The 13,956-nt window shown below is 37.8% G+C and overlaps 2 protein-coding genes across 3 annotated transcripts in view; one reads left to right on the top strand and one right to left on the bottom strand.

Annotated features, from left to right (window-relative positions):
* Positions 1-13,956, bottom strand: part of LOC133839369 (tubby-related protein 4) — a 31,471-nt gene that overhangs the window by 7,056 nt on the left and 10,459 nt on the right. The window lies entirely within an intron of this gene.
* Positions 3,364-6,290, top strand: LOC133837402 (uncharacterized). The gene is made up of 4 exons (XM_062268149.1): positions 3,364-3,729; positions 5,026-5,392; positions 5,445-5,566; positions 5,627-6,290. Exons 1-4 carry the CDS (start codon positions 3,499-3,501, stop codon positions 6,113-6,115), a joined length of 1,209 nt encoding a protein of 402 aa, XP_062124133.1. The 5' UTR covers positions 3,364-3,498; the 3' UTR covers positions 6,116-6,290.

The raw sequence follows: 13,956 nt of genomic DNA on the forward strand, positions 1-13,956 counted from the left end.
CTGGGCCACTTGAACTGACTCAACGAGAACACGCCAATGGCCATCAGCGAACTTAATACATATGACATACAGAGCTAGCATTTAAGTATGCCTTTCATTCGGTTATAAACACTTGAAAATGATACAATTAAACATGACAAGTGTGGGGAGTGTAGCGACGAAATGATATTCATTAAATGGAGGGAAATAATATTGTGAGAAGTACTTCAAATATTATAGTTAAATTTTTATTGGTTTTAAGTAGAAAACTACATTCAACTTTAATACAGAGAAAGATAACATGTTAAAAACTATATACTTGTACATATAACAATTTAGTTTGTTTATTATGATCTCATTCCATTTATTGAGTGCGTAGAAATCAATCACGAGTATTAAGTCTGTTTATCTTTATAACACTTTCTATTTCAATACTTATCATTTTTGTATAAAGCAAAACAGTTACACTTGAGTATATATAAGATAATTCAATTTGTAGATCATTGCTTTAATATATTTCGTACACAACAAATTACAAAACAAAATAAAATAGAAAGAAAGTCTGCACTTTGAAAATGCAATTCAGACTACCCCTTGCAACCACTTTACTCGAGGGTATCACAACCACACTTGAAATATATGTATATGCAACTACAAATTGGATTTTTATTTGATAATCAAATTTGTATGGAGCATTTTAGTGCATTTCAATGTTTAATAAATGCTAAAATGCACTCGAATTGCAATTGGACAAAAGAACATGCTTTTTTGTATAAAGTTGTTTTCAAATTGAACACGAAATTGCATTAAACAATTAAAAACATTCGCTTTGGCAATGAAATCAAATTAAACTCAGTTAAATTATTTGTTGTTGCTGCTGCTATATGTCTCCAAATTGAAATCGATTGTAAAGTTGGTCCAATCACTTGATGATGGACCCTTAACGTGGCCTAAGCTGTCGCCTTGCCTTGCTCATTGACTGCTTAATGCAATTTTCTTAAATGCCGTAATTGAATTTCACGTCGAACATCTTGCAGAGCTGATGTCAAAGCCAAGAAGAGACGCTGACAAGCTGTCCGTTCTTCAACAACTGCTAAGTTGCCACTCGCCTGCTGCTGCTTCTACTTGAGCTCTTGTTGCAACTTGTTAGCAGTTTGCTGCGCTGACATGCCGTGTTTATCTGCCTTCATCGACTTGTGTTAAGAGCGGAAATTTGCCTTGATTGCTGCCAACAACTTCCGGCAAACAAAATTCTGGCCGAAGCAATTAGGCCGAGACTTTTTGGCCAACTGCAAGACAAACAGCAGCTACTGCTACATCGGCTTCAATAACAATGCTTTTGCGAATTCCCCATTTCAGATTGCTGCAATTAGATTGTTGCACAAACAATTTAAATATTCAATGCAGCAGCTCAGCAGAACATACACATAAACACACATACACACAGTTCAATGTTTGGCTGTGGCATGCGACATGCGGCATGTGGCACCCGGTATGCGGCATGTTGCATCCATAAATTGTGGTCGCCATTTGGTGCATTGTCGCGCGATTCACGTGCCACGTTATCAACGCTGCTCCACTTTAAATGCCACACAACATCAACTTTTAATTAAATTCAACTTTTTGCAATACAAATACCTGAATATTTCACCTCAACGTTTAATGTTTTTCTCTACTCTGCTCTCCATCTCTTCCTCTCTTAAATGTATATCTTTGGCAGTAACTCAGCATGGCCATTCGCAGCATGAATGCGCATGTTTATTTTAATAGGTCTCAACGGAATGATTCTGGCCGGAACAAAGGCAGCATTTAAACGCACAATAAATGAATAAATTAATTAAGCTTTGCTTTATCATAACCGCTGTGCAACAATCTGTAGTTCACATTGTTTCCTCACTTGTGGCTTTAACTCTACAATACTCACTGTAGTTTTCTTCTTTTCTGATTAATTGTACATTGAATTCAAGCAACAGTAGTTAAATAAAACAACTATTGGATTCCAAATACTATGTGGAAAAATTATTATTACCCTCTAGAAAAATTTTTCATTTAATTTGAAATTTTAAATACCTCAACTAAAAAGAAACAAAATAATTCTATAAGTTACCTTAAATAAACTTACAGCATAAATATTTATTTGTTTTATTACATATTAAGGACGTCAGTCTCATTTCAAAGCCAACTCAAGGGCACCAATATTTCCATAGCTGTGTCAATTTGTATTTGGCAATGATATATGTATGTAAATTAATTGACAACTCAAGGTGAACATGCATTTATACACTGATAAAAAAAAGTCCTAACATTAAGATGTTGATCTTAGTACTAAGAATTCTAATTTGAAAAAGAGCGTCGAAAACAAAAAAAAATTTATTTAAGAAAACGCATTTTGATTTCAAGAGAATTTCAATTTAATAAGAGAAAAGAACCTTATTTTTAAGAATATAAGAATTAAGCTGTTTATTATTATTAAGTTAGCATTTATTATATTCAATTGTACTTATTTGTGTAATACTTCCTAGGAAATACTTATCCCTGAGTCGCATAACATTTGAACCTATGACCGAAACACTGACGATTACATTAAAATTCAAAATGCCGAAATCTAGTATTTTAGGTCTGCCTATTTTGGATAATTAAATTCCTACGCATTCCTTAACTTTTTTTTAAAAATACTTCCATAATATAACTTTACTGTTTTTTTTAAGAACTTGACAATTTTCATTCCTTTAGTAATTTAGTTTTAAATTGGTCTAATTTTAAGTACCCAATTTTTAAGATGCATGGTCTCGCCTTTTTTCCAGTGTACACATTTAAATTTGACTGATGATATAAGCTAACTATAAATTCATAGAATTTCGGGAAATATGCACGCAAATCACAAAAAAAGTCATCACTTAGGTGTTGTCGTGACCTAAACCAAACGCCTCCTTCATGCGCTTTGTGTTTTTCACATTTCTATTTTTTGCCACATTTTTTGCTATTTTTGCACATTTTGGAGATAAATTTATACGCATCTAAAATAGGTTGTAAGTCTATTTTAAAGGTCGTTGGCAGTCGCCACAATCGCATGGAATGTTGTGGGCGTGAATAGGAAGTGAAGAGGAAATTGCCCAACTGCGTATTTTTGGGGTCAAGTACAACACGCATCGACAACACAAATGCGTTGACAACAATAATAAGCAAAATCAAAAAACAGCTGAAAAATGTGCAGACAACAAATCAGAACTGAGAGAAGGAAGAGATCTTCAACAGATCTCTCTCTATCTCTCTGAATATCTACCCACTCTAGATCTCTCACTGCGCAAGTCATGAAAGTGAAATTTTCTCCGCTGATCAATGGGGAGCAGCAGCGAACACAGCGAACTCGCAGTAAGATTTACTGAATTCAGTTGCCAACGTTCGTTTGCCGGGGCACAAACACAAATTCTCGATTTGTCGGATCGCGTTTGTCACTGACAATGTGACAAGTTCCTGGCGCAAACATAAAAAAAAATCCAAAGCCAAAACTCGTACAGAATGAATTCCGCATTTGCTCTGCTTGTGCTAATCACAGGTCAACTTTTGTTGGCTTCCAGTGGAGTTCGCGCTGATCGCTTCTTTGCAGTTGGCGAACGCGTCGATGGTGATCAATTGCTGCTCAAGGATGTGCAGCAATCGCGTCCTGCCGGCAACGGAGACTTAGCTGCAGTTGTCTTCAATTACAACATTGAGGAGCCAATAACATACATTGAAATCACATCAGAGGAAGTGAGTTGACGTTTATTGGGCTTTTGCTGTCGTTGTCGACCCCTCGAAGTTGTCGCTTGTATGTTGATTTTTTTTTGTTTTTTGCATATTCCCCGGAAAAAAACTGAAAAACTGAAAACAGAAATAGAAATGAAATTTGCTTTTTTTCGTCACCGCGCGTACGAAAAGTGCCCCGCAGAAAAAAAAATAGAAGAAAGCAACAACAACAGCATAGAGTAAACTATATACATATGTAGATATGTATTTATTTATATATTCAGTACATCTCTGTGCCACACAGCCTCCCTCTCCCTCTCTCTCTTTCTCTTTCTGCCCTAGGCATGCCATATTACTGTGTATGGCCATTAGATGCGCAGATTATTGCTTATGGGATTATGAATCGAATAGGAAACATGTATGCGAATGCTGCACGCAAATTAAAAGCAGATCCTAGTTAAATATGCATTCCAATATAGCTGTGAAATTCATTCATAAGCCAAGTCAACAGTGTTGCGATAATGGCGAAACACTCAGCTGCATAATTAGGTAAGCACTTGTGAAGCTACAAAAAATATTTCGACATGGCAAGTTGCAAGCATTTAAAAAGGTATTTCATTTGCATTGCTAAAATTCCGAAATATTGATGAGAAAAGTCGGAGATGAAATACTCTTAATATGAAATAACTTATATAAAATAAGGGTTGGTAATCAATATTCTATTAAACGGAATGTATCTTTTGAGATAATGGTAATAAACATATCAAAGCTAAGAAAGGAAAAGTTTTTACGCCTACTCAACTATTCATTTCAAAAATTGTCCACTTTAATCAAATTATAGAACATGAGATTAAGCTACCATTAAAATATGAAAAACAAATCATAAATCTATGAATTAAACGTATAGTTTTTTTATTTTATAATTTGCTTGAACAAATTATTATGTCTGGGCAGAGTATAAATACGCAAAATATTTGAAAATATATTTGTGAGAAAAATCAGTTCGAATATACTGTGAATTCGCCCATTTGGCACGACTGCTGACAGCATTTCGAGAGTGAAGGGGCGAGGGACATGAAATGTAAATGTTTTTCAATAAGGCTACTGTTGGCTACTTGTTAATGACGCGAGTTTTCCCAAGAATTGTAGCAAAAGCACACACACATTGTTGTATTTGAATTGCGATGCAAAGTATCAAAATTAGCTCGCTAGTTTTGTTGTTGTTTTCGATGGGGTCGACGAGGCGTAGCCTAAGACGCGGCATGCTTGATTGAATGCCGCATTTCGAATAATCGAGTTTATCACATCATCATTTTGCAGAACATTTCCGCCGAGGTGCAATTCAGCTATTCTGATGTGCTCGTTGTGGGCCGAATTCGACTTGTTAAGATCAATGCTTCGTACAATATTGAGAAACTCGACGACGACGATGATGAGATCCAAGATATGTATGCGGCTGAAAAAACTGAATTCGATGTGGTCATTCGCATCTATGGTTTCAATAATACCAAACTTAATGTTGATCCAGCGCTGGTGCTGAATCGCGGCACACAACACAAGGGCCTAATGCAACCCCTTGAAAATGATGAGGATGAGGAAGCTGATTTGGTTGGGGACTACGCGGATGTGGAAGACAGCATGGATTTGCTAAGTGATAAGATCATTGAGATTGGGGAGCGTCAAGAAGGTAACTTAAACTGACAATCATTTAGTCTGAAGCTAATCAATTTGTTTTATAGGTGACGATTTAATCTATCAACTGATGCAGACATCGTCCCCGGATGGAGTTGGCAATCACTCTGTGACCTTCTACTACATTGACAGGAATTACATTACCTACGTCAAGTTTATACTCTTCAATGTGAGTAGCAAGTTTTTGATTGATCACACACTTTTAAATGTAAAGACCTCATCGTTGCAGCACTTTGAGAATAAGGTCAACAAAACGCCGTACACAGCGCCCGTGGTCGAGTATAGTCATTATTCGGCCAAAACGATGAAGGCAACCATCACGGACTACAATGTGAAGAGCCTCTTTGCCCAAATGTTTATGTACGGTTTTCGTGGCCCTGGAGAAGCGCCTCAGCACTACAAGCCGTACCTGGAAGAGACGATGCTGCAACTTAGAAGTCCCAGTCCCGACAGTCCGTTGACTCCATTTCAGCACACACAGGTGGTACTTATCATGGGTGGCACAACACAAGCACCGTTGAATGATGATAACGATGACGGCGACGATGACGATGATGATAACAATCCAGGAATTGTTCAGATCCGACCAGAGGATATGCAGCTCGACCATACGCCAGGCGCAAGGAGCGTTGCAAGTCTGTCTGGAGTCGATAGACAGTTTGCGATGAAGCATAACATTTATGCTCTGCTTATCCTGATGCTGTTTGCTGTTGCATAATTTGCTGCACACACACACACACACACACATTAGTTAAACCATTCGAAGAAAAAAAAAGCTTTATTTGAAGTAGTAGAAGGGAAAGAGAGTATAGTGCCACCCACACACATTCTTTACACATTGTAATATTTAACCAAATAAACCTATTAAGCCTTTAGGCAAGTTATCACACACACACACACGCATATATCTCTCTATAACGTACTTGATGACAAAACAAATTGAAAAAGTTGCGAGGGAAAAGTAGGTCATGGCACTGCCTTCTTCTTCTTCTACTTCTACTTCTGCACCCTCGTGACTCTCCCCTGACTCTCTCTTGGCAAATTATCTGCGGCAACGAACGAACGAACGAACGGCAACGGTGGTTGATTTGGCAGCGCAAACAAAAAGAAAAAGGAAAAGTGAAAAGGCTGCTGACGTATGTACACACACACACACACACATTCACACCGACACACACACACGGACTTTTACACATAAAAAAGTTCTCCGTCTCCTGCAAAAGCTAAGCAGCCATTGACCAGCTCGACTGCGACTGTTTATTTGCCCGGACAGCTTGAATTGCCTCCCGCACAAAAGTGTATGGAAAAGTTCTGCAACTTATACACACTCATATACAACTAAACACACAGACACACACTCACACTCATCGAGAATTAACTTACAGACAGCGTAATGCTCTGCCTCTTAAGCACAACGTGTCCGGCGCAACCAAATGGCCAACGAGATGTTAGTTGCCAGACACATGAAACTTTCAACCGCATTTTACATTTGAAGCTGTCCCCAAAACATATTCAGGTCCTCACAACTGCTTTGTTTCATGTCATCTGCAGGAGCAAGCAGCTGCAGTGCAACTATATTTATACCCGCTAACCATAAAGTAGAGGGGTATTATAACTTTATGCCTGCAGGAAATGTATGTAACGGGCAGATGGAGTCATCTTCGATTCCAAACGTAATTTTGAAGCGGGAGTCATGCATATATACAATAAGTGTACATACAATAATATCTCTAGTATTTATAATGCGCGAGGTTTTACAAAAATTGTCGAAATTACTTAAAAAAAATACTTTTGTATGAAAAAACAAGTAAAACTGTAATCGGGTCTTAGTCGCTTTGACTGAAAATCTGGTATATTTTGTAATCTAGGGTATATTGAATGGATTAAAATATTGATATACCAAAGATAGCTTTGGTATATCGTATATATGAATTTGGTATTTTTTCAGAATATGTTTTTATTCAAAATTAATAGAGTTTTTTATCTTCTCAATCAAATGTAGTTTTCTTACTTGTTTTTAGTGAAAGTGACCGAAGATACTGGTTAATTTTTTACTAAATATGATTTATACATATAATAATAGAATGCTATAGATACGGTTTAACTATTTTCCGATTCTTGTCAATGATTAATAAATTATCTTTACTCTTAAAAGATTTTAAGAGAAGATGGATTAATTAATTTTATTTTGTACGTTGAACTATTTTACATTAGAAGTGAATGACTGATGCTCTTTACTTTCAAGTGATTTAAGGAGAACACAAAGTCAATGTATTTTGTAGATCAATTACAATTAATTCATCATAGAATGATAAGGCTACAAATCAACTAATTTTGACTCTGTGAATTACTACTCAATTATGTATATTTACTCTTAAGTCATTTAAAGAAAAGATGCATCAATTCATTGTATTTTAAATAGAAGAATATGATTTATTCATTGCAAAGATATGCTGTAACACCTTCAACTAACTATTAGATTCTCTCTACTCGAAACTTCCACATTGAGAAGAGTATTTAATTCATGTTAAATGTGAATTACATATACAGCAGATGGGAGGATGCAATACAGCCGACAGCTACAGTTCAATTATGATTCAGTTGTAATTATATCTTTGCTTGTTGGTGTTTATGAAGAGAAGATACATTAATTCATTACATTTCATTATTTATATGAACCATAAAAGGGTGTTTTACAAGTTAATTGGTACAATTAGCATTAAACCATCCGCCTGTCTACTCATATAATTTCTAATGGCTTAGAAACGATAATTATTATGACTCCTCAATTTTTCGGCAATACAATCAAGACTCGCACACAGATCTTTCTTAAAGCAACAAACAGTATTATGAGCCTGAATGATATCATAGCAAGAAGAACAAAAATAAATAGTAACATTTTTTTTGGAAATAAAAACAAAAGATTTTAAACATACATATTTATAAAATATTTAAGCTCTTTCAATCATATCAATAGCTACGCACTGAAGTAAAGTAAAATCGATACGATTTAGTTGCAGTTGCAAAAAAAATAGTTTGCAAATAAAAGCAAAAATACTTGTAAACAAAACTTTGATCATTTCAAAGTTAAGAGTAATAAATGTAAACTATTTCAAAGCGTTTTGCATAAAGCATATATGTATGTATGTATATATGCTTTAAAAAGCACTCTTTGTGTGCAACAATTTTATAGTTGAAATGTCAGACAGTAAGCCCTCAACAAAACGAGATTCAGACACCAGTCACAAACATGGCTATTACAAACAGTTGCCAGGATACAGATCCCCACTCGACACACACGTGAGCATAAGCAGATGAGATGGCAACGCCAGAGAAAACAATTCCACACAAGGCAGAACAGCAACAGCAGCAAAAAAGTGCAGATGGCCAAAGACAAGGCAGGTGAAATACGAAAAGACATGCGAAAAGTATAAGGAGAGGGCGGGGGTGGGAATTTATACTATAGTGTATATACCTGCGCCTCGGGAGTAACTTATGGCCATATTTATGTTTAATTCACAACAGAAATTTGTAAAAATTTAACAAATTTGGCAGCACTTGCCGCAGATCCCCCAAAGACCAAAGCCAAAATGAAATAAAACAAAAACAAAAGCAAAAGCAAAAACAACATCAACATCAAGACAGAAAACAGGAGACTAAAGACGCCTCCGGCGGCAGCTTGGGCTAAATTGAAAATTTCTTTTTATGCGTGCCGCTTACAGTTTTTATGTGCAGACATATAATACAGGATATATTATATAAGTGTGTGTGTGTGTGTGTGGCTATAGCTGCAGGGCGTGGCATTGGCATTGTAAGCAACAACGGATAAGCAGCGCACACAAGTGTCATCCAGATACACGCCCTAAGCTCAGAGCTCTGCCTGGCAACGGCAACGGCAACGGCTGTCAGTCATGGGCGCCCATCCCATAACCCAAAGATGAGAAAGGTGGGTGGGTGGAAGAGAGCCAAATACAACGACGAACCCCTTTGGCCAAAGGGGTGACGTGTGCTTTTTGTCAATAACTTAATAACTTAAAATATGGTTTAATGCTCACGTAACAACATTTTGCCACTTGTGCCAAGCACGCGTGTCTTGTGTGTGAGTGCGAAACGAAAGGCTTGGCGAGCACCAAACCAGCTAACAGCTAACAACCGACAGTCGACAGTCGAACAAATGACAGCAGACAGACGACAAGCCGACAGACGACAGACGATAGAGGACAGCTGAGAGAGAACCATGAGCCAAGGGCTAAGAGACCTCACAACTCTTGAGGGCTTGAAGGTTTACGGTTTGAGTGTTCACTTTTTATGCCTAAGGCAACAAATATTGCAAGACTGATTGAGAATCATAGATATAATGATTCTATTCTACCTTTATACGAGCGTGTAATGCCCAATTATCAAAATCAATAGACGGAAAAATTCTTGAAAATCATTTCTAAGAACTGTTCATTCAACAATAAAAACAATAATGTATTACTATATTTAGAAACTCATTATTCTTTTACAGCCCGAAGATCTTAGGCGCTCTGGCTCTGGCTTTATTTAAATAAAATAATAATAATAAGAATATCCTTTTACAATATTTCTCAAATTTCGAAGAATAATTTGTTCTTCAGCAAAAACAAGAATGTATTTTCTTATTTGGCAATTCAACATTCTTTAACTATTATAAATTATATTGACTTCTATAAAATTAAAATTTGTATTATTTATCTGAGCTGTTTAGTAAATGTTATAAAGATAAGATATAAAAAAGGTATATCTTCGCTTAGTAATTTAATATAGTTCACAAATTAAAAATATGTAAATATAATATTTAGTAATTTAATATAGTTCACAAATTAAAAATATTTAAATATAATATTTCAAAGATAAGAACAATTCAATAGACAACAAAAATAATTGTGTTTCTTTACTTGGAAACTTAATAAGCTTTAATGTTGTATTCCAAATTAATATTTGTTGCCTAACAGTTTATTAAACATCGCTCTTGTTTACTACTATTAATTGGAAAAGCTAAATGAATAACACATGCATAGTAGCTTATTTTTTAATTCAAATATTGTGTGGATTTCAATAAGAGCCATAGCTTCGTAAAATATTTCTTTCTTTAATCTCGAATATTTCAAAAACATTTAAACATTTCATGTCTTGGCATTAGAATTCCTATAAATTATCTATGTTTAATATCGAAATGTATTTTGTATTATTCCTTTGTCAAAAGTAAACCCAAATCTAAGTTGACAGGCAACTTTTACAGTTGTGCTACGCCTCATGTGTGTGTGTGTGTGTGTGTGAATGTATTAGTATAAGTGTGTGGCATGCCTGCTGGCGTTGCGCACGTGTTTAGCTTTTGATCCTTTTTTTTTTGCTACCTTACCTAAAAGCCGTAATTATCGATTTTCTTTTGCTGGTTTCGCTTCAGTATTTTTCTCTTGAGGTTTTTTTTGGGTTGAGTTCTCGACGAGCTCGTCGACGTTTAGTTTATTTGCACATTTGCATTTAAAATAATTAAAAAAGTATTTGACACACTTGGCGGCTTGTGTACATGTATTTGCCATTTACCATTTACCGCAATTCGGCAGGTCAACCGCTTCAGTGCATCCATTCTGTGTCGATTTGCTGGGGGCTGCATAATTCATATAATGCCAGAGAAAGGGGGCCAACTCATTAGCGTACGAAGGGAGGCGCCTGTCTATCTGTCCTCTGCCCAACCTTTTGCTGCTGCCTCCTCGCTGACAATGCTTGACGCGACTGGCAGAGGGTCGCAGAGGGTTCAGGGGGTCATCATCATCGTTCTGCGTGTGTATGTGTGTGTGTGTGAGGGCGGGTCTCACATGTCTGAGTCTTGAATTGCATATGTCTGCTTCACAGGCTTTTGCTTTTGCATTTGCATTTTATTAAATTTCAAAAGCTCTTCGCACAATCGCGCCCCATCCACTTGTCAGTTCACCTGAGCGCCATTGTTAGCAATAGGGATAAGCGGGTGGAGGGGGTGGATGTGGAGGTGGAGAGTGGAGGTGAGGGACAGCACAGACTATGCTTGTGCGCATTGCATATTTATGCACTTAATAACGCATTTTAGCATGCTCAAGTGCAACTCATCTTTTGTTACAATGCAAAGCGACAGATGAGAGAGCGAGCGCAATACCGAGTGTGGGTTAGAATACAAAAAAAAAGAGAAAGATAGAAATAGAGAGAGAGAGTGCCGTCTATATAGACGACAGCAAGCGATAGCTGCAAATGGTTTTCACATGTCCCTGCGCCGTTGACAAATGGAGCATGAGATACATGCCATGTCAGCTGCCATGCATATGCATCCGTTGCAACATTTCATTCCCATTCTCATTCGGATTCTCGTTCTCTCTCTCTCTCTCTTTCTCCCCTCCAATTCCCAATCCAATCCACATTCCCCGTTATGCTTTGCCTGTCAAAGCGAACAACTTTTTGACGTGCACGTGGCGTATGCGCAATGCCAGGAAAGGAACTCGTAAAATGCATAGTATTAAAGCAATTACCAGCTGCAAGAATTCTGTAAAGTTAAGCTGCTTACAACAATAGCAACGGCAACAGTTGACAACAACAAACACAAAAACAATGCAATCAAAATTGTAGTTTATAGATTACCATCGCACACAAAAACCAAAAATGACATTCTCAAGAGGCGAAATTGAATTGAGAATTGGCAAAAAACTATTGAAGCATAGTTTGATGCCAGTCGACCACACACACACACACATACACAGCTCGTAGTTTCTGCAATAGTTAAGCCCTGGTCACTTACATAATTGATTGATTTGGCGTGCAACAATTGAGTGTGGGCGTGTGTGTGAGCCTTGTGGCAAAGTGGTAAGTGGTTAGTGGCAAGATTGCCAAGTGGCAGGCACAATAACCGCACACACACACATACAACGGCATCGACAACGACAACAACAATGACAACTAGCTGGGCGACCGCTTTGGGGTCCGTGCTGCTGCTGCTGCTGTAGCCAAAGCTAACAAACAAAATGCTGGGTAAACCAATCAATGACACAACTGAAAGCCACAATGTCAACCAAGTGGAAGGAGCAACTGGCGAACAGTGGTGAACAGGCAAAGATTGAACTGTTCGGCTCTCCTGCTTGTTCACATTAAATTACTGCTTTTAGAGCTGGGCACAAATGACACTCAATGCAGGCTGAATGCATTGCCAATTGACAGAGAGAAAGTCGTTGTGGAAAAGCGCGTGCCGTTTCTTAATTGAAACTGTCAGCGACAGCCGACCATAAATCAAAGCGACCTAATCTCGAAACTAACTCGACTTCAGTTTAGGCCAAACAATTAAAAAAGTTTTCAATTAACTCAGCAGCAGCAGCGAATGGAATTGGCACTTGTAATCGGCACCTGTTCAACAAGCCGAACCAAAGCCTGGGCTTCATGTTTAAATCGGCTTAACACAGCGTTGGAGTTGCAAGCAGAGGGTTGTTGTTGCTGTTGTTGCTGCTGCTCACGTAACACATTTATAACGCGTGAGCTGTCTTCTCTCTCTCTCTGCGTGTGTGTGTGTGTGTGAACTGAGATGAGTTTTGAAACATCGTGTGAGCAACTTTTATGCAGCACTGCTTGTTAGACGCATAAACTTTTTTGCCAGCAAACTTCGACTATGCTCAACTGCCAGATACTCACACAATTGCAGCCAAATACTCAGCCATGCTCTAGCTTATACTCTCTGCGACTGTTTGCCTTTGCAGGGTAGTTGCACAGCTCATTACGAATATAATAAACGTAGAAACGTAACCAAAGGTAACAGCCAGCGCCTGGAACAACAACAGTCGCTGCTGCTGCTGCTGCTGCTGCTGCTCTGGCATTTTTATGGTCCTTGCAAAATTAAATAAAAACACGCGCAATGAAACAAACATAAATAACACAGCAGCCCCCAGTTTGTTGCCAGCTAGTTCCCTCACGATTGCCATAGCTCAAGCTCAAACAAAAGTGCCATGAAATGTGTATGTGTGTGTGTGTGCGTCTGTTTCTGTTGGCCATAAGCAAAACGAAACGTAACGAAATGAAATGAAATGCCGCCGGCACAAGCACAGTCTAGTGCACATAATTAGCGGCGGGCTAACGGGAGTAGGGGGCGGATGTTGGTTATAGTAAATAGGAATTGGCCACAACCAACCCAAAAAAAAAAAAAAAAATCATGACTCTGGTCAGTGACCAGTCAGTGCGCTCAACTGTCGCTGCACTCGGATTCAATGGGAGACTAAGAACTCAATTATTTTTTACGGTATATAATTAAAGCAAACTGCAAAAGCCGAGAATCAGAGTTGAACAGTCAACGTCAGCAGAAGAAGAGGGACTTATTAATGATGCTTAGCTCTCTCGCTGGCTAATGAAGCCTCAGCTAAGCCTCGCCCACTAATGCTATGGCCAGTTGTAAGAGGAAAGCGATAGCTAGCAACAACAACAACACGAACGTTTGTCGACTTCATCAACAGTTGCCAAGTTAATTACGCTAAGCGATGCCAGGCATTTCCAGCCTCATCTTCATTCACAGTTAAGATGATGGAATTTATG

The sequence above is a fragment of the Drosophila sulfurigaster genome, chromosome 2R, assembly GCF_023558435.1.
Source record: "Drosophila sulfurigaster albostrigata strain 15112-1811.04 chromosome 2R, ASM2355843v2, whole genome shotgun sequence".
In the NCBI taxonomy this organism is placed as follows: domain Eukaryota; kingdom Metazoa; phylum Arthropoda; class Insecta; order Diptera; family Drosophilidae; genus Drosophila; species Drosophila sulfurigaster.

What these genes read in the sequence shown, in the direction of transcription:
- LOC133837402 (XM_062268149.1), top strand. Translation starts at nt 3,499, where the DNA reads ATGAATTCCGCATTTGCTCTGCTTGTGCTAATCACAGGTCAACTTTTG. An exon ending in TTGAAATCACATCAGAGGAA is followed by an intron (nt 3,730 to 5,025) that starts GTGAGTTGACGT and finishes ATCATTTTGCAG; the next exon opens with AACATTTCCGCCGAGGTGCA. An exon ending in TCAAGTTTATACTCTTCAAT is followed by an intron (nt 5,567 to 5,626) that starts GTGAGTAGCAAG and finishes TCATCGTTGCAG; the next exon opens with CACTTTGAGAATAAGGTCAA.